Source organism: Miniopterus schreibersii (assembly GCF_964146895.1).
Source record: "Miniopterus schreibersii genome assembly, chromosome: 19".
NCBI lineage: Eukaryota > Metazoa > Chordata > Mammalia > Chiroptera > Miniopteridae > Miniopterus > Miniopterus schreibersii.
Genome location: NC_138119.1, coordinates 25,581,952 through 25,604,111, shown reverse-complemented (window position 1 = coordinate 25,604,111; position 22,160 = coordinate 25,581,952). Strand labels below are relative to the sequence as shown.

Sequence of the window (22,160 nt, the reverse complement as noted above, 5' to 3'; positions counted from 1 at the left end):
TATTGCCAATCTTTTTAATGATATGGATCAGTAGCTCTCAAAGTATGGTTTTCAGACCCCTGGGAATTCCTGAGATCTTTTTAGGGGGTCCCCAAGGCAGAAATGTTTTGTTAATAATCTAGAAAACTATTTGCTTTTTGCCCTGTGTTGATATTTGCCTGATGACACGGAAACTGTGGCGGGTAAAACTAGTGTGTTGAGTGTGAATTGAGAGTGACACCAGCCTGTAACAGTAAGCATTGCACACACTTGTAGAAATGCCAGTGCTGTGTCCTTGAAGAAGCAGTAAGAACTTAATCATATTAAATCTCAGTCTTTGAGTACATGCCTTTTTGCCATTCTGTGTGATGAAATGGAAGTTTACATAGAGCACTTCTGCATACTGAACTGTCATGGTTGTGTTGAGGAAAAGTTCTTGAGCAGTAGCTTGAGCCAGAAACTAGCTGCTTTTTTCCTGGAACACCATATTTGCTTGAAACGATGATTGACAAACAAACTATCATTATTCAGACTTGGGCATTTGACACATATTTTTTAGAAAGTGAGCAAAGCAAGCTGACACTTGAAGGAAAACAACTGACGGTATTTGTTGCCACTGATAAAATTTAAGTTTGCAACCCCGAATTAGAATTTTGGAGAACTTGTGTCTTCCACTTTCAACTTGACAGTTTCCCAATACTTATAGAATTTTCTGGTGAAATTGTTGGTGATAATAACAAATGTGGTTTTGGGGTGATATTGTAATATGAAACTTGTCCCCATTTGGAAGATCTGTATAACTCTGGAAACCAGTATTTTCAAAATGACCAATGTCTGATGTTACAAACTCAGGATGGATGAAAAGGTCGATTCAGTATGTAAGACAGACCAATGGATTTGAGTGTAACAGAAACAGAAATGTCAATGATAGGAATTTATGTTTTACATGGCAACTAAGCTTTAAGAAGCAACCATTTGTCAAGTTTTGGTGTAGTATTAAAAGACAGTGTCCAAAATTATTTTAAAAGGTTTCTAAAATATTTACCCCATTTTCAATTACCTATCTGTGTGACATTTTATTCAAATCTTTCAACCAGAACATCTGATAACAGATTGAGTGCAGAACAGATATGAGAATCTAGCTATCTTCTGTTAACAGGATTTGCAGAAATGTAAAACAGTGCCACTTCTCTGACTAAATATTCTTTGTTTTGGAAAATACAGTTTTTTTAAAACAAAAATTGTGTTAACATATAATGGGCTTTAATGTTTCATATAAAAATTTCAGTCTGTTTTTTAAATATCAAGATTGGTAAATATATACAGATAAAATCCACATAAACAATCTCTTTGAGGTCATCAATCGTTTTTAAGAATGTAAAGGGAGGTTTTTGAGACCAAAAAATTTAATAGCCATTATTGTAGATCATGTTCATTTACTATGAAGTCAGTTATATGAAATGGAAGAAATAATTTTCATTGCTAAAACTTTTAACAGCACTTATTTTTCATTTTCTGTCAGAAAACTCAGATACGAATATAGAGCAAAACTCTCTCCAAAAGCTGTGGAAAAGCCTGAAACAGAAATTCCTAAAAATTCAATTCTAAAAATCCACAGTAAATGGCATACATTTTCCAGATATCAATGGTGACCTAAAAGCACACCTATGTATATAGTCTAGTAGTTAAATAATTATTATATAATTGCTATAATAGTTATAATTTGATGATAGTCTGTTATGCTTCATATGCATTAACTAATACTGTTAAGTAACTTGCTGTTGGTCACAATAAGTGTTAAGATCTGGGTTTCAAAAACTTCTTTTTTACTTACTCTAAAGCTCTTACTCTTTTTCCTTTGTCATAATATTATTGTTCACAGCAGCTGTGTGTGCAGGCATCCGCTTTCTAAAAGTGGTCTACAAGATCTTGTGGTACAGGCTCTTTTTGACGCCAAGGCTAGATAAAGACTTGTCTTCAGTTTCAGTTTGATACTTAAGGCAAGGAGATGGTCTTCTAGAGCTCTCGAGAGGCAGTGCAGAAATGAACGAACTGCCCTCTCTGGGCGGCTCAGCTGATTGTCGCGTGTCCCATACACCAGAAGGTTGTGGGTTCAGTCCCAGTCAGGGCACGTACCTAGGGTGCAGGTTTGATTCCCTTTTGGGCGAGTACGGGAGGCAACCAATTGATGTTTCCCTCCCTCCCTCCTCCCTCCCTCCCTCCCTCCCTCCCTCCCTCCCTCCCTCCCTCCCTCCCTCCCTCCCTCCCTCCCTTCTCTCTCTCTGAAAATCAATAAACATATCCTTGGCTGAGGATTCAAACAAACAAAAAAAATAATAAAAATATTGAAAACATGCATGAACTCAGCTGAAACAAATTCCTAGATACCAGCTTCATCAGTAAATTACAGCCTTCCTACGTGACTTGGATCGTGTGAAAAAATGAATAGTCGGCATGATTTGTATTCCTTCGGCTGATTTTCAATTTAATATGTTTACTGTTGTGATCGTATTCCAGGCGTCTCCAGTGACAGTGACCTTATATCCCTTACTGTTGATGTGGATTCTCTTGCTGAGTTAGATGATGGAATGGCTTCCAATCAAAATTCTCCCATCAGAACTTTTGGTCTCAATCTTTCTTCGGATTCTTCGGCACTAGGGGCTTTTGCTTATGACAGCGAGCAGAACAAAACAGAAGAGGAGCGGGAAATTCGTAGCATCTTCCCTGGCAGTTTAAAATCCAAGCTTGGCAAGAGAAGTTATTTGGAGAAGGCTGGAGAATTAATAAAGCTGGCTCTGAAAAAGGAAGAAGAAGACGACTATGAAGCTGCTTCTGATTTTTATAGGAAGGGAGTTGATTTACTCCTAGAAGGTGTTCAAGGTACAGTTTTATCTGTATTAATGTTTCTTATGTTGATGTCTGGGAAAAAGGTGTATACATATAACTGTATCTTACATATAATCCTCTGTAAAAGCAGGACTGAAAATGAGAAGTTACTAGAGATTAAATGACCTAAATATGGATACGTACTTCTGGTTACATGCAGTATCAGATGTACTTAACTCTCCACTCTGATCAAACAACAAAATAGGATTAAAAAATCAAGTCTCTATGATAAATAATAATGTGGGTTTTTTGGGGTGTTTTTTTCCTGACATGGCCAATATTCTGCCGCCTTCACCTCTCTGAGGAGTGTTCACAGAGATTGTTTAGTGCATTACCTCTCAGTGGCCTGAAGAGTGGAGATGAGATGGGCTTTTAAACTAAGAGTGTAAAAGGTTCTCGGATTTACCTGCTATTTTGTTCTTCGTTAGCTGCAGTAAATTCTCAGCTAATGAATGGGAGTGACATGGGGCACGTGGAGTTGAATGTTGCTGAATGCTACGTGGAACTCACCTTTTCATTAAGCACCAGTTTTTGTTTATTTGCCTTTTCCTTTCAGCAGCAGAGTGAAGCGTGCTGCAGTCAGTTACGTGACTTCCTGGACACTAATCCAAGGTCCATCAGACCTTCTTATAGTGGTTTTCTTTCCAGCAAATTATCATTTCCGTTGTGTTTTTGGTGGTCTTTGACTTGTTAGTACTGTTCAGATTACCGCAGCCTCCTGTATTACTAACACTTTATTCCCACCCTCATTACGCTTGTAGTCTAGAAATGGAGTCGTATTCTTCCTAGAGTATAAACGTTCATTCTTCCAACGTGGTGTAAAGGTGACTACCGGGCTGTGTGGAGTGAAGAAGTGTGTGAAGTGGCATCCTAACTGCTTTTTAGCTAATTTTGACTAAGTTTCTTGTTTTTAATCCTTCCCTCTCATTTGCACAGCTACCTCGTGCCACCGGTTCCTGAACTGTGGGAGAGACTTAGTGCCATGTAAGTCAGGCAGCTTTCTGGAGTTTCCCTAAGTCTGTAACCACTCATCCATCTACTTTCTGGCTTCTAAAATGTTGTTGCTGCTATATTTTCTCTCAATCTCTTTGTCCTTGTGGGATTTTGCCTTAAAAATAATTATTTTACAGCCATATTAATGGAGTTTCAGGAAGGAGCATTTTTCTTTGGTTGGACTGATAATGTATTTCATTTTGATACAAACTTGTTTTTTCAAATAGTTTCACAGTCTATTGGAATTTTTTGTTTGTTAGTGGAGCATTCTGGTATTAAAGATCTACTCATTTTTCTTCTTTGTCTTAACTCTTATTTTGGTGGGAGTTTAAAATAGGGATGAGTTGCAAACAATTGGCTCTGATATTGTTCCCTTTTCTTTTTAGATAATTTTTGTGCTAAAACATCACTAGTGTTTAATTGACATGGATAAAACACATCAGTGGGATTCTTTTGTCTAAAAGCTATTTGCATTTAACCCTAGAACACTTCATAATGTTACCACTTGATGGCACCAGAAAAATAAAAATCTTTGCTTCAAAATGAGAATTATGAATGCATGTCAGCAAATAAAAAATATATCATTTAGTTACTTTGTGATTATGATGGTGAATTATTTTTCCACTAGAACTTGATACCAGACCTACTAGATCTCTGTCTTAAGGAATGTTATCATTTAAACATATTTTTCCTATTTAAAGTATGCCTGTCTTTCTGAATCCATTTTTGCACTGGATTGTTTTTTGTTGTTAATGTGCCATCAGATCCAAAAAGTTGTAATAAACTAACTGCTTGCAGCCTTTTATTGTTTTTTCATAATGTGATCAGTTTTTGTTCTCACAGAATGCTAATTTTTAACCAGTATGTAAAGTAAACTCTGTTTCAGTCCTCATGGTTATGTGTCAAATGTAATATCAGGGCAGTGCTTCTGGTCCATGGGTTATATATGTTTAAAAAATTATTTTTAACCCTCACCCAAGGATATATTTTTATTGATTTTAGAGAGAGACGAAGGGAGAGAGCGAGTGAGAGAGAGAGAAACATCTATTGGAGAGAGAAACATCGATTGGTTGCCTCCGGTACTCGTCCCGACCTGGGATCGAACCCTTAACATTAGGTATGTGCCCTGAACAGGAATCGAGCTAGCAGCCTTTTGGTGTACGAGACGATGCTGCAGCCAGCTGCGCCACTTGCCAGAGCTCCATGGATTATATTTAAAAGTATCAGTCTCCTAATGGACACATGGACATTATTTAAAAAAGCTTTTCCCCCAGTTTAATTCACATAATTGACATAATATTGAATTAAAGATATACAACATAATGATTTGATATATATACCTATTGTGAAATCATTACCACAGTAAGTTTAGTTAACACCCATCACCTCACATAGTTATACATTTTTTTTCTTGTGATGAGAACTTTTAAGGTCTACTTTCTTAGCAACTTTCAAATGTACAATACAGTATTGTTAACGGTAGTAACCGTGCTGTACCTTACATCCCCAGAAGTTACTGATCTTATAAATTGAAGTTTGTACCTTTTGACTGCCTTCACCCATTTCACCCACCCTCTACTCCTGCCTCTGGCAACCACCAGTATGTTTTCTATTTCTAAAAGTTTAGTTCTTTTTAGATTTCACATATAAGTGAGGTCATATAGTACTTATCTTTCTCTGTCTGACTCATTTCACTTAGCATAATGCCCCCAAGGTCTACCTATGCTGTAGCAAATGGTAGAATTTTCTTCATATTTATGGTTGAATAATATTCCTGTGTGTGTGTGTGTGTGTGTGTACATACATTTTCTTTTATTTATTCATCTTTTGATGGACACATAGATTGTTTCCTTGGCTATTGTAAATAATGTTGCAATGAACATGAGAGTTTAAATATTTCTTCAAGATAATGATTTTGTTTCCTTTGGATATATACCTAAAAGTGTAATTGCTGGATCATACTGTATGGTAGTTGTATTTTAATTTTTTGAGGCACTGCCACACTGTTTTGCATAGTGGCTGCACCAATTTATATTCCCACCAACAGTGTGCAAGAGTTCCCTTTTCTCCACATCCTCTCAAATACTTGATAGCCATTCTAACAGGTGTGAGGCGATAGATACCTCATTGTGGTTTTGATTTGGATTACCCTGATGATTAGTCATGTTAAGTTTCAGTACCTGTTGGGTATTTATATATCTCCTTTGGGAAAATGTCTGCTCTGTTCCTCTATCCATTTTTTAATCAGATTGTTTGTTTTTGTGCTATTAAGTTGTGTGAGTTCTTTATATATTTTGGATATTAGTCTCTTATCAGATACATGATTTGAAAATGTTTTCTTCCATTTGGTAGGTTGCCTTTTCATTTTGTTGATGGTTTCATTTGCTATGTAGGGCTTTTTAGTTTGATAGAGTCTCACATTTTGCTTTTGTTGCTTTGGCTTTTGGTGTCAAATTCAAAAAATCATTGCGAAGACTGATGTCAAGGAGCTTATCCCTCTGTGTTTTCTTTTAGGTGTTTGTGGTCTCAGGTCTTATGTTCATATCTTTAATCCATTTTGAGTTGATTTTTGTGTGTGGTGTAAGGTATGGATCTAGTGTCATCCTTTTGCATGTGCCTGTTCATTTTTTTCAGCACCATTTATTGAAGAGGCTATCCTTTCTCTAGTGTATATTGTTGGCTTCTGTCATGAATTAATTAACCATCTATGTGTGGGTTTATTTTCGTGCTTTCTGTTTTGTTACATTGACCTGTTTGTCTGGTTTTATGTCAATATTCTATTCTTTTGATTGCTATTGCTTTGTAATATAGTTTGAAACCAGGAAATGTGATACCTCCAGCTTTGTTGTTTTCTCAAGATTGCTTTGGCTATTTGGGGTCTTTTGTGGTTCCATACAAATTTTAGGATTGTTTTTTCTACTTTTGTGAAAAATGCCATTGGAATTTTGATAGGGATTACATTGAATCTGTAGGTCACTTTGAGTAGTATGTACATTTTTAACAATATATATATATATATATATATATATATATATATATATATATATATTTTAAATATATCTTTGTTGATTTCAGAGAGAGGAAAGGAGAGGGGGAGAGAGAGAGAGAGACATCAGTGATGAGAGAGTCATTGATCGAGCCTGCAACCCGGGCATGTGCCCTGACGGAATCAAACCCGGATCACCTGGATCCTAGGTCGACGCTCAATCGCTGAGCCACGCCCTGCCAGGCGACAATATTAATGATTCTAATTCGTGAGCATGGAATATCTTTCCATTTATTTTTGTCTCAGTTTGTTTCACCCATGATTTGTAATTTCCAGTGTACTGATCTTTCACTTCCTTGGTTAAATTTATTCATAGGTATTTTATTCTTTTTGGTGCAGTTGTAAATGGGATTATTTTTAAAATTTCTCTTTCTGGTAGGTTGTTGTTATTGTATAGAAACAAAATTGATTTTTGTATATTGATTTTGTATCCTGAAACTGTACTGAATTTGTTTATTAGTTCTAACAGTTTTTTGGTAGCGTAGCATTTTCTGTATGTAGTATTATGTCATCTGCAAATAGAGACAGTTTTATGTCTTCCTCTCTGACTTGGATGCCTTTCATTTCTTTTTCTTGCCTAATTGCTCTGGCTAGGACTTCCAGTACTATGTTGAATAAAATGGCAAAAATGGGCATCCTTGTCTTGTTTGTGATCTTAGAGGAAAAGCTTTCAACTTATCACCAGTGTGATATTGAGTATAACGGACATTATTCTTTGATTTGGGGAAAATAGAGGGTTCTAGCTTATGAGCTGACTTGGCATTTACGAGCAGAAGAGATGTTTCCTTGGGGAAAGTTTGTTCTAGTGTGGCAGAACTGTTACTGAAACACCACTGTAACCAGTAATACCTATATGTCATTTTAATTCAACTCTTGCTACAAGATTTGTTACCTGTGACCTTGGTTTGGATTGGCATGCTTTATAATTATTTCTGGATATCTGATAATCCAGATAAAGAAATCTTCCAGAGGAAAGCAGGAGTGCTTTTTATGCAGGGTTCTTATGAGTCGGCATATTTTGTTACTCTAAATACTAACTATTTATCCTAACTAAACTATTCATCTAAAGGAGTTTTTCTGGGTTTGTAGATCTGATAAAGATGGCATGATTTTCTTACTTAACTGGTGTTTGCACAGCTGAGACTAGATGCAAAACACAGTAGCAACAGCCTGTTTGTCCATCCAGCAGGGAAAAAGCATACCCTGATAGTGGCAACTTTGAATTTTCCTTTTGAACCTGACACTTTTCTTATTCAGTCAGTCTAGAAATGGCTCTTGAAATTAAGGTTCTAGGTCCTCAGGTCTTTATGGATTTCAGAGAGAAAATCCAAAAGTCAAGATTGAAGGAATCAACTTGAATCTTTGAAGAGCATGTTTTGATACATGTCTTTTCATTTCTGTCTTATTTATGTATTTCTGCAAGTGGCTGATATGATTGATCTGTATTCTCAGTGTGAGCTTATTGGAATAAATGTGATAATGTAGAGTGGCAAATGGATGCCATAAAACTATTAATTATATGTTTAAATAACAACAATTTATTATTTATTACATGCCTGTTACTGTACAAGGGGTTTTTCCTAATGTTATTTTTAATCTTCAGAACAAGCCTGTAAGCTGAACTGTGCCTGATCATACTGGGCTTTGTCTTAGGACACCATAATTTAGAGAGTGCAAACATTTAATAAAATGATTTTAAAAGGTTGGCACCTAGTTATAGTTAGCAAGAATAATTATTTAAAACAGAAAGCTACCAGATGGTGAGCATTGTTAGTAACATCCATCTGTGGGCTACATTATGAATTACACAGTTGACTTGAGATCTGGTTTTGTTTGTTGTAGGTGCAAAAGTTGCTGGTTTGCTCTGTTTGTAAGGTAGCTACTATAATCCTCATTTTACAGGTGGAGAAAACCAAGACATACACAAAGTAAGCAATTTGCTCAGTGACACAAGCCAGCAAGAGTTTCAGCCAGGATTTAAGTCTTTCAGAGTTCATATCTTGTCTTCTTTCCATTATGTCATGCTACCTCTCACACACTTCTCTCCTAATTAGATTAGTGTTTTAAAGTGGAGAAGCAAAAAGTCCTCTAGTATCTAATATTTTTAAACTTTATTTTGGGTAATCATTCTTTTTCTTTCTACCCGCTTGTTTGCTCATTCAACCATCTATCCATCCAGTTCACCATTCAACAAGTTTTTATTACTTGTATGTACCAGATACTATGATAGTGAATATAAAATGTTGTGGGTTTTTTTTTTGTAAAAATATAAAATAAAATTGAGTGATGTCCCTTCAAAATGAGATGCCCAAAGGATAAACTTGTTTGCTTTAGAATGGATGGATATATGAGAAAGGTAGAGGTAAGTTTGTGTTTGATAAAGGGAAGTAAGTAACATGATTTTTTTATTGCTGAATTCCAGAAATGAAAATGTGTAACTATAAAAATAAAATTAATCTGGCTTGTTTTTATAACTCTGAAGATATGAAAATATTGTCTGGCCTATTTTATGTTTAGGGGGTTTCCTAGTTCAGTACAAAATGCGATACAGTGTAAGGCTAACAGAACCAGAAACTGTTTATTTTAAAAGACATGGATTGTGTGATCTTCCCTTCTAATGCATTGGCTCCTAGCTTTTTTCATTTATGGTCACCTTTGAGAACTTTATTGCTCTTTTTAAATTTTAACTATTCAGTTCTCCTTATAACTCTATATAAATTTGAAAGTCAACTTATATTTTTAATTGAGGTATAATTGACATATTTTCATTATTTAAAAATTAATTTTAATTATTTTAGAAAATCAGCTTTCTGCACAAAAGGCTGTTGGAATGTTGATAGGGATTGCATTAAATCTATAATTAACTTTGGGGAGTATTGCCAATTTAACAATTATTAAGTCTTTCAGTCCATGAACACAGGATGTGCCTTCCTCCATCTTCAAAGCCTGCAGAGTTGGACTTCTCTGACCGTTCTTTCAGTTATATCTCACTGTGATCTTCAGCAAGGAAGGGCTGTTTGATTTTTAGGACCTGTGTGATTTGGCTGAGCCCACCCTGATAATCCAGAGTAATTGCCCTATCTCAAGATTCTTAACCTTAATCACATTTGTAAAGTTTCATTAGCCAAGTAAAGTAATAGTTTCACAGATTCTGGGGTTAGGACATAGACATCTTTGGTCTGTTGGTCTGCCTACTGCACCTGTGAATTTACTTCTAAGTAACATACTTCTAAGAATATTGTAAGTATACTATTTCATTTTCCAGCAGTCAAGGTTTTTCTAATTACCTTTTTGTTATTAATTTCCAGCTTAATTCCATGGTGTTCAAAAAACTTTAAATGACTTCAGTTTTTTGAAACTTGTCGAGGCTTTCTTTATAGCCAAGCTACCCTGCCTATTTGACCATTTTAATACAAGGCCTTGAAATGGGGATGATTTAAACCCATTACTTTGAGGGTAAAATTTAAAGATCCTACGGTCTACAAAGCTATGAATGATGTGGCTTCTGCCTCCCTCTCCATTCTTATCTTGAACCACACCTTTTCATTTACTCTGTAGCCACTGTGGTCTTCTTTTATCTCCTGGAAGGCACCAAGGTCCTTCCCATGTTAGGACTGCCACATAATCTGTGCTCTGTTCAAGTGCTTTACTGTGTTTCATTTGGTCTCCTCCTCACCTCTGTTCAGACCACAGTAGATTTCCTGAACTTTGTTGTCATTGCACACTGTTTTAAGTACTTATATATAATGAAATAATTATTTGTGCAATTATATATTGAATGAATATCTCTTTATTTACTTGTAATGTCCTTGAAAGCTGGGCATTTTCTCATTACTGTATCTTCTGGCATAGTGACTGTTACATGGGACATTCTCTGTAAACATTTTTGAATGAGAATGATTCTATACATACGTATAAATGGGAACTTGACCAACAGGAGGAAGGCTTATAGGGAAGGCTTCTGGAGGAGGTGATAAATAAGTTGAATCCTAAAGTATGTGTAGTAGAGAGCCAGTATGCATTAAGGTAGCTTCTGAAAATATCAAGTAGGTTTAAAATGCCTCCTGTCTGGTCTATCAGTACTCCACATGGACATCAGTATATTTGTCCCGAAGGTTTCACAAGGTGTAGAATTCAGCCATTAGAAATGGCATGAGTTATATGCATTATTACATGTATGTTTGTAGCTTTATAAATAGTGGAACTCAGTGTTGAGACTTCTTGCTAATCTGACCCCAAGTTTGATTTTTAGCTTTAATAAATAAACTTTTGTCTTGGTCATGCATTTCTTATTCCAGCATGCTTGGAACTAGGACTCTGTTCTCTTTTGATCAGACCCAGCTCCACATTCTCTAAAATAAGCATTTGATCTAAAACTCAAGCGTGGCATCTAGGAAGCTCTCATTTGGTTTGCTATAATTCTTATGTTCTTTTTGGGGACAAGGTGGGGATAGGCAAACACCTATAGCAGATCCCAGTAGCTGATTAAACACCTGTAGCATATCATAGTGGCTGATATTCAGGGGAAGAGTGGAGTAGCTCAGTTTAGAAATATCTGTATCAAAATAAAGAGTTATATACACTTGAACCTGGAAGGGCCAATTCTATATTAGCTCTAAAAAGATTTGATTATGAAAATAAATAAAGAGAAAACCTTGTTTTCTGGAAGTTTTTTATTACAAGGTTTTTCTATACTACAGGTTATCACCATAGATGCTTTAAAAATTGCCTTTTTTAAAAAGAGAAAGGATTGTAGAAAAAATCACAGGGTTGTGCTTCCTTAGTTTTAGATTTTGTTAGCTTTGGAAACAGAGCTTTAGAGGTCACATACTTTGAGCCTTCAGGAATTTCCATTTCAGGACAGTTATTAATATGCAATATTATTATATAATAATAGTAATAATGATAATGATCTTTCATGTAGTTAGAACTCAAGCAGGATAAATTGAATTATGAAACTGTATTTTGGGCAGGATTTGTTTCTTCATTTGTTGGTCTCATGTCAAAGATACGTGTGTTTGGTGGGTTTAGATGGAATGGATATTGTACATTAACAACAGTGATGAACCTTCGAGCCTTCTAAACTTCTGATACCCAGGAGGTTTTAGCCTACTGCAGCTGATTGGCTCATGTGCTGTGCTTCCTGCAGGGTTACAACTGAAGGAAGAAAGTCTGGCTGAATCATTTGCTGGCATATGTTTCTTGAGTTGTTGGCTATTTTGGTGTCAACTTTTATGCTGAGAGTTTCATGTTTAATGTGAAAAATGTTTACTACAAAATATAGCTTAGAAGAGAGAACCACTTTCTTGCTTTTGCCAAAAGCTAGGTAAAGCATTGCTGTATGGGGTGAAGTAACTGTGGAGTTTTATATTCAGATTGTATGAATAGTAAACAGAGCATCTAAAATAACCACTTGCACATTGCAACAAACACATCATCATTTGCTTAAAAAGAGTTATAATTACAGTTGACGAAGCATGGACACCATAAAAAATGCATTAGTTTGGCTTGACACATTAATTACCTGTTTTTGCAGATGTTTTTATGTATTGTTGTGTGAACAGTTTACAAAATAATTACAGGAAAGTCATATGGAAAATAAACTAAGTGGGTGGTTTCTCATCTAAATATTTTCATTCATGTGGATCTGTGTGAGGCACAGCTGCTCTACAGCAAAAGCAGAGAGACGGATGCGGATTCTCGAAGGGTTTTTTATGAGATGGGCTCTGTCATCAGTATCACCACATTTTTCTATGTTTAGCACACAGTTTCAAAACATTAAAATGAGGGGGTTGGTTTAATCCCTGTGATTATGGAAAAGACCTTGATTCTGATCAGAAGAAATGTAGTTATCTATAAGCATTTTAGAATAAGCCAAACATAACTAAAACTCCCTAAATGGAAGACCACTGCTATTTTCGTACTAGCAGGTAATATTAGGCACTTTGAGAAAGAGTTAATCATTATTATTTTTTTAATTGATTTGAGAGAGAGAGAGAGATCGATGTGAGAGAGATACATTGGTCGGTTGCCTCCCGTAGGCACCCTGACGGGATCGAACCTGCGACCTAGGTGTATGGGCCATGACCGGGAATCAAACCCAGCGGCCTTCCCACGCATGGGATGACACTCCAGCCAACTGAGCCACACCGGCCAGGGTTGTAATTACTTGAGTTACCTGGTTTTATATAACATAGCTTAAATTATATCTTAATAATTAAACATAGAGTCTTGTATAAATTGCAAAGAAGTTCAGCGTATCTGTTCTCTTAGGAAGTTTTGACAACATAAATCTGCTTTTCCTCAGAAGCTTACTGTGTTGCCATTAGTAGTCTCACATGTGTTTCATTTGAAAAATAACCAGTCATTGTGCAGACACATTTCCCAAAATTGAAATTGTCAAACAATAAAAAGAGTTCGTAGACTTCACTCTATTTTACACAATGGTTTTTAATTATTTAGAATATCTGCGCTGTATTTTCCTCATTGATAACTGTTCTAACAATTTTTTCACAAAATTAATTAAAAATGTAGATTTTCTTTTTTGTTCAACCATGCCACTTGTATGTTATGTTCCTCTCTATTCCTTTTTTATGCATTTCACCTACTACACAAATGATAAAGACAATAATTACACACATTTTCTGACATGCATTTTATGTAGCTATTGTTTAAGTTAGAGAAAGAGGGGATTGGAGCATCTCTAGGCTTAAAGGTATTGTTATCTGACCATGTAATATTGGTGCAAAATCATTCATTTAGTTTTCCATTCATTTGTTCAGGAAAATTTTATTGAGGCCCTTCAATATGTAATGTTCTATGACAGCGTTGAAATGACTAAACATTGAGTTGACTATGTGTCTGGAACACAATAGATGCTCAGTAACTATTAGGTATCTCTCTGAAAAGGGGTATGGAGAACTTTTCACTGTGGTGGCTTACTTAAAGAAAGCCAGTTGCTGGGAGGATTTTCTTTGGTATCCAAAAATGGGCCCCTCTGGGAGTATTGCTTGACACAATTCTTTGAATTGTTTAAATGTAGAGATGAAGAAAGATGGGATGTAGCCTATTGTAATTCCGGTATCCACTAAGTCAATTTAATTTTTAAGGTGGAGATGCATTAAAAGTATGTGTGAAACTTTTAGTATTGAGAAGAATTAACTGCTTATAATCAGTAACTCTGGTGATCACTTTACATCATCTCAAAGAAAAAATATGATTCAATGTCACGACGTCAGGAAAAAAATGCTGGACTTGGAGAGTCTTCCGTAGATTTGCTACGTCTCTTAAGATGTCTCTTCCAGCCAGTGAAAGAGTGAGTGCAAGCCTTTGGGGGGGTTGGGTACTTTCCGTATTTACCAGTACAGCAGATAAGAAAATTCTTAAGTTTGTGGAGATACTATTTTTTATTTTATATCACAAAGTAAAATTTTAGCTCCTTGGTTTTAATTCTTTATTCCTTTTCCTTCATTATATCTCTAGCATTTAAAAATATAAAAATAATTTATTTATTTATTTATTTATTTTTAGAGAGAGAGAGGGAGGGAGGGAGAGAAACACCGATTCGTTGTTCCCCTTATTTGTGCCTTCACTGGTTGCTTCTTGTATGTGTCCTGACTGGGGATTGAACCCGAAACCTTGACATATAAGGTCGATGCTCTAACCAACTGAGCTACCTGGCCAGGGCCTTAAAATCTTTTTATCTTAATCTTTTAGAAGTCATTTGATTAGAACATAAGGGACACTTAGGGGATTATTTTTTAATTTTTTAATTTATTGACAAGAGTTTATTGTCACAAAGAGACTGGCTAGGCAGTGTTGTTTTGAAGAGATTGAATGATTAATTTTGGGGGTACTCCTCTTTAAAATTGCAAAACAGAAAAAGAGATTAGGGAGCAGAAAGAAATTGTTGAATCTAAGAGAAGGCTCTCTGTGGGCATTTAATACTTTATCATCTAATGATGTGTTAGTTTTCATTCAGTATTATCAGTGGTAGAAAAACTGCTAAACAGCATTGAAAACAATCATAATTGAGGCAATGCGTGGTTATGAATTTTATTACTTTGGCTTTTACTATTCTTTGGTGACTCTTTGAACTTGGAGGGGTCACATAACTTGGTTTTGTGAAAACATTTATAGGGGGTTGGTTAAACGCAAATGGGAAGCAGATCCCCTGACTGACTGACCGGGTTTGTGCTATACACAGAGAGGCTCATGGCTCGAGTTGTGGTAGATGTTTAAGACAATAAGTCACTGTTCTCTCAAGGTTGCCTTTTGTTGGCAGAACACTTAGCATAAGTCAGGAATGGTAGGCTGTATCTGAAAAGAACAAAATACCATTAAATATAATAAATCAGCACTTAAAAATATAATCACCAAGGCCATTTCAAACAGGCATATTCTTTTATGTGACCAAAGTTGTAAAAAAAAAAAAAAAAGTATAAAAGGAAATACCGACAAACAACAACTCACTCCAGCAAACCCAGGTTGATTTGGATGTTCTTTCTAATGTGCTAAGTCTGAATGAAACTACACATGCTTGACCAAGAGTGCAGCGGCAAGGCCCCCGGGGAGTGTTTGTAGGGTGGAACTAGAGAGAAGAATATAAGATGTGACTAAGTGGAGTCTTATGTGGAGATTCAATGCAGGTGGTGAAAATCAAGTACAGTCAAAATACTCTTAAAAATCTCTTAAAATTTCCCATGGAATACAGGTGTGGACATACTGTCACCGAAGAGGTGTAGCGTGGCCAGTCCCTCAGCATTGCTTGTCTTTTGATGAACCAGTGACGAGGCGGTAGCTGGATTCTTTTAGCTACAAGGGTAGAATAACAGAATTGGAAGAACTTTTTATTCTAGTTTGTGCAACTGATTTGCATTAGTTCCATGAATAAAAATGCCTTTCTGCTTTTTTTGTGGGTAAATGGGCAAAGGCCTTTGTTTTACAAGGAAATCCTTGGGTAACAAGGATGTTTGAGAGACCAGTTTTTCTCAGGTCCCTTCTCTTTTACACAGTGTGGAATTTAGCCTGTCTGCAGCTGTCATTTTCCTGTGTGCGTGTCTGTCACCTCCCGTCTCCCCTCCTCTCTGACTGTCCTCTGCTATGTGTCCGGTAGGCTCCTGCCTCAATTCCTCCTGTTCTTCCTCTTCGTCTTTGCTTCCATGCTCATCTGTACTTGCGCTGTGCACTGTGCTCTGTGCTTCTGTTGTCGTTCTGCTCAGTATCAGTAGAGTAACCTGATTCAAATTCACTTACCCCAAGTGTGGTTTCTGGAATGTAATCCAGGACACTTCCCACTATTTGATACTTGCCTTTTTATTGACTATACTGTGCGTTAAGTGCTTTGATAAAAATGAGTCATGAATAGTATGAAATATTATTTAGGAAAGGAACCTTAGAGATCATAAGTAATTTAGTGACTCTCAAAGTTTTTGACTTTCAGCCATGAAATGTTCACAGTACCATATAAAATGAACAAAAGCATAGGATCACCCTGCTCTGGAGAGGGGAGAGCCCAGTACTCCATGGGTTGGACCACCTCTTTTTTGAGATCTTGAGTGTTCTGGAGGCAACTTTTAAATACCTTTTGTTTAGGGAAACAGAACCAGACAGGGTAAATAAATGACTTGTCACTTTCACATAATTACATATTACAGGGATTTCAATCACATTCTTGTTTTCAGTTGTAAGGTGAGTGACAATTTGTTGTTAATGAAAAAATCATGAAGCTTACAAAAATCAATTAGAGTGAATTCAGAGTTACCCTAAATAATTGTATTCTTCAGTTTGGTGGTACTTTTACAGCATATCATATCCATGTCATAGCTTTTATTAAACATCTATTGTACTTAGTACTATTTGTTGAGTTAGACAACTGTCTGGACTAGGCTAGTCTTTTATCTGCAGAGCTTTTTACAGTACATTTCTTACATACCTACCCCTCTTACAAAATAATGTTGAATTCTCTGTGTACATATTTCAGTAGGAGAATTTCAGAATTTGGATAAATAAAATTCATGTAGGTATTATTTAGGCCTTGCTTGGGAATGGAAAGTACAGCATAGAAAATATAGTCAATCATATAATACATATACATGGTACCAGGTGGGTACTAGACTTATTGGGGGGACCACTTCCTAAACTATATAAATGTTTAACCACTATTGCTATATACCTGAAACTAATATAAAACAATATTGAATGTCAACTGCAATTGACAAATAAAAAATACTTAGACCTTGCTGTATTAATAACTTCGATGTCTGTTCAAGTTTTGAATCTCTCTTCTTTTCAGTTAGAAATGTGAAGCAGTGGTGCATTGGGTAATGGGAAGTTACTCTTCAGGTTGGATAAAAGAAAATGTATTTATTTTCCCCTGTCCTGAGTTTTGTTTTCCCCTTTTTAGGAGAGTCCAGCCCTAGCCGGCGAGAAGCTGTGAAGAAAAGAACAGCAGAGTATCTCATGCGGGCCGAGAGCCTCTCGAGCTTTTACAGAAAACCTCGGTTGGATGATGCATCTCAGGTATGTCTTATGTTTCGTGTGCATTGCCTTTCGCCACTTTTGCTGCCTTGCCTCTCAGCTTTATTTCTAATTAGAGTGTTTGAGAATTTTGGTCTTTGGAATTTTATCAGTAATTTTCTTCAGTTATTGGTGAAAGAAAAGCATTAAAGCAAACCACCAAAAGTGGAATAAAATGGGGCTTGTTTTCTACTTCTTTTTCTCGGCCCTTTATTCTTACTCTACCCCTAATAACCTAATTTATATGGAATTGTATTTGAAATTTTTTAAAGTTAAATTACGATTCTCATACAATTCCTGTACAGTTTCATTGATTCGTGCTAAAACTAACCATTTAAGCCTAAATCCTGCAAGTAGCTGCATCTGATTACCCAGAATTATGAAGGGATGTTTAGATTATTTGGGACCGCCCTTTGTCTTGTCTCAAAAGCAGACGAATGCTTGAAACATTGTGGCTCAATATTACTGGTTTATATCCTATCTATCTGATTTGGCATGTTTCTGGAAAAAACTTTTCTGTTATTTTTTTCTTTATATTAAACAAAGTTTTTTTGATGCAATTTAAGAATCATATCTCCTAGAGATGGGAGAAAGTATTTATTTTCTTAATTGATCTAAGAGGCAGGCAGGCTTGTTCAGATCCCCAGAAGCCATGGAAGATTGGACAAGATGCTCAACCACCTCGTAGTTTCAGTTGCTACATCTGAATGATGAGGACTGTAGTAATTCCATGCTGGGTTCTTGTTAGGATTCATTGAGTTTAACTAAATCACCCAAAAAATGGACACGCACACACACACACAAATACCAATCAGGTGCCCACCTCGTAAAGAGACCCTCCTATAAGCCAAACTTATAAGACTAGATTAATAAGTTTTCCCCTTATTTTTCATCTCCTCTTGTGTACTGCTTTATAAACTTTATCTTTTTTTTTATGCTTTATATACCTTTTGAAAATTATAAAATATTTCAATTTTCTAGTTAAAAAACAGCCCAATATTTAATCTTGATTTGTTGGACCATTAAAACTCTTCGTTGCTGTTTTTCTGAACCCTTTTCATTTCCTGTGTGACCTTTTAAAACATTCAGTTATCAAAAGTATACTTATCTGTTCCTTTTGGAACAAAATGATTATATTCCAGCTTAGAAGCATTATACTTTTGTGACTTGTTCTAACGTAATGAATATGTTTTAGATAAGATACCTGCTGACTCATTTTCAGATTGTTATTGTGACTCTTCTGTATTGTTTATCAATCTTTTCCTATTTCTATTATTGTTTTAATTACATTGTTTAATTCCTTTAACTCTTCAGTATGGAATTATATCTTTTTAAAATGAACTATTTATCTGAAGATTACTTTGAATTCAATTCTTATTGTTTGTGGAGTTGGCAACCCCCCAGGTGTGCAATCCCGATGTGTACATTCTCCATTCTATTTTTAGGGACATTATAAATGTATTAAATAGGATGGGTCTGTATGAACTTACTTGTTTTATTAAATCATCTTGTATGTAAATATTCTAAAAGTTTTACAGAGTCAAAGTTACCAGTATTCTGTTCTTTCCATTAACAGTAACTTTGAATATTCTACCTGCACTTATTCATTCAAACTCCCTGCTTTTGCACCCCCTGTTACAGTTCCTCATAATCACTTTTATGAGCAATAATTTATTAGGAAAAAAGATGTATAAAACTAACTGTATAGTTTTTGACTTGGAGAAAGGAACCATGAAGTATGTCAGTCAGAATTTCCCTTCAAGCATAGCTTTTAATGAAAATAAAACTAAAGAGGTATACTATAGGAAAGTTGGTTGTATTAGGTTTTATATTAACTCACTAAGCATCTATTAAGACTCTGTGTCTACAAAAGCAAACTAGGTACATTTTGGAGTCATACAAAAGATGATGACAGTCTCTGCTCTTGCAAACCCTATAGCATAATTGAGACCCAAAATATGTACCTAATTCAGAAAATAAAAGAGAGAATGGTAAGAGCTGTGCGGAATAACGGGAACTTGGATCAGAAAGGGTCAAGAGGGGTACCAGATTTGATATACTAGGAATTTTTTTCAGTTTTTAGGCAAGAAGACTAGAGGAGAGGTTGTCTTGCTAGAACAAGATGTTTTTCTTTTATGGTAAGCAATTTCTTTTTATTTTCATTTTGTATTTTATTCTAGTAAACTTGGCCCTTATTAGGTCAGGGACATGCTTGATTATTTTCTTGTCTAGAATTGAACTTAAATTTCTTTTAGAGGTTTTTGATCAGCTTGGTGAATTCATTACTTGTCTCCGTTAACTTTCTTTGGGCCTTACTTTCAATGAACACAGTGAGAGGACTGGTATAAATGATTTCTGAGGACCTCTTAGCTCTTAAATTCTTTGCAAAGCAAATATTATTTCTCTTTTGAATCCATGTGCAAACATTTCTTTCCAGCCTGGTTGATTAAGAAAATAAAGGGATCCTTTCTGGTTTTAAATGTTTTGATTACTGTTTTCCCTTTTGGTATAGGTCTCCAGGTCATGACTAACTCCACTCGAGTTTTCTGTGGTGGTTTAAGCTTTTGCTTTATTTATTTATGAGACTCTTTCATGGTAAATATAGAAGTCCTGAGTTTCCCCGTCATTGATGGTAATATCTTTTTCAAATAAGGACAGGGAGGAGCAAAAGCTCTCTTCTACTATTTTTCTTTATTACTTCATTACTTCGTTACTGAGAGGTGCCAAGAAAGGGACAGTTTCAGAAAAAAGGAAAAGATATTTTTTTGAAGTAAAGGTGAATTCTTAACTGAAGGAGACAGGTTTTTTAAACTTTAAAAAATTAAATTGGAGATTACTTTGAATGATTTAAGAATGAATATTAAAAGGGGATTTCCCTGGAAAAGACTGGCTATAGCTTTTTTTTGTTGCTATTTTTAGCTCTAGAAATTTTAAACTCAAGATCAATGAAATTTAGAAAAAGAGGGCAAATAGTCTAAATTTAGGACATCAAAGACTGTGTAGTTTCTAAAGTGTAAATATATTTTTTTGTCATGCAATTATCAGGTGTGAGTGAAAATTAATATATAGAATGTATGCCTTTCCTGATTATTTTGTAGATTTTGAATATAATTGCTATAATGATATTGAAAATAGTTTTCTGTTGTGTAATTTGTTTGCTGGTATTATTGGCATTTCTTAATTCTTTAGAGAAAAATATTTAAAATGAGTTTGTATCACCCTTAGTTAGACATGAGAAAGCAGAGCTGGCAGTCAGGGGTATTCCAGATCAGTAATAGGACTTCAGTGAAAAGCTGGGGCACATTTACACCATGAAATACTATGCAGCTGTAAAAAAGAAGGATCCCTTGCCTTTTGAGACAGCATGGAGAGACCTGGAGAGTTTTATGCTAAGTGAAATAAGCCAGGCAGAGAAAGACAAGGATCACATGATCTCACTCATATGTGGAATCTAATGAACAAATTAACTGACGAACAAATAGATTCAGAGACATGGAAGCATGGAACAGACTGAGGAATCTCAGAGGGAAGGGGGGAGGGGAAGTGTGGGAAGAGATTAACCAAAGGACTTATATGCATATATGCATAACCCATGGACGCAGACAATAGTACAGTGGGCCTGGGGGGGCAGGTGCAGGGTGGAGGGGTCAATGGGGGAATAGGGGGCATCTGTAATACTTTCAACAATGAAGATAAATTAACAAAAAAATAAAGAGTCATGCTTGAAATGTGATCTAAGAGAGGCTTTAGGAGGCTGGGTATTGAGGGTTAATAGCTCCTAATGAAAGTCTTGGCAAAGCCAAAAATCTACAGATGAAGCCAAGTTCAGAAACTAGTGTAGTTAGCTATCAGGGTTCAGAGTGTGGGTTCTAGATAAGTTCTTTGCAGTATTTTTCTTTTGCCTTTGATTACTTATTTCCTTCCAAGTAATGGTGACTTACTCTCAGATTATTTAAGGAGAAACAGCTAACCCTACTTCAAATGTGGTTGCTGGACCAGTAGCATCACATTACCTGGGACCTTGTTGGAAATGCAGAATTTTAGGGTCCCCCCAGACTGAGTGAATCTGAATCTCCATTTTAACAAGGTCCTCAGGCAACGTACATATATGTTAAAGTTTGAGAAATATCGTACTAACAGCTTGATAAGAATAGGTATAGATCACATTGAGGACGGGGAATAATATCAAGTGAAAAAGACCGTGGGCAGGATAAACAGCAATTAAAAAAACCCCTTTAAAATAAAAACAAAGGTGAGCTTCACCTAGTCATTTAGAAAATGCAGAACAGGAATAGTGAATAGGTTTTACTGTTGTGCCAACTCTAACCTGCAGTAGTGGCTGCCCAGGAGCTCTGTATAGTGAGAGAGTGTGGGATTCACAGAGATGTCTCCCTGGGCTTGAGCCGGTGAGTGATACGTACTTGCTGTGCTTGGTTTTGAAGACTGTTGGGTCATCAATATTCTTGCCTCTCTCTCCCCCCTCCTCCCCCGCTGTATTTAGTTTTGATATAGATGACTACACTGCTGCTTGCTTCTCTAGGCATCTGCTGCAGTAACACATATAACTGAGTATTCTACTTTTTTTTAATAATTAAGGGAATCAGCCATGTTGCCTAGTAATACACTGATCCCTCCCCCGCCCCCACAGCGTTGGCTGTTTCCATTACTTTATAAGTAAGATTTCATCCCCTGTTATCTGTTACCTAGTTTTGTCATCTTAGACAAATTGCCTCACCTT

At 35.9% G+C, this 22,160-nt stretch overlaps 1 protein-coding gene across 7 annotated transcripts in view; it reads left to right on the top strand.

The window, feature by feature from the left end:
- Positions 1-22,160, top strand: part of RPS6KC1 (ribosomal protein S6 kinase C1) — a 429,258-nt gene that overhangs the window by 38,402 nt on the left and 368,696 nt on the right. For 5 of the 7 annotated variants that reach the window (XM_081120807.1, XM_081120810.1, XM_081120808.1 and 2 more), the window contains 2 exons: positions 2,497-2,859; positions 17,310-17,425. In XM_081120807.1, the coding sequence (XP_080976933.1) occupies positions 2,497-2,859; positions 17,310-17,425 (479 nt within the window). The remainder of the gene's footprint in view (positions 1-2,496; positions 2,860-17,309; positions 17,426-22,160) is intronic. The other 2 variants (XM_081120812.1, XM_081120809.1) reach the window with 1 other exon arrangement.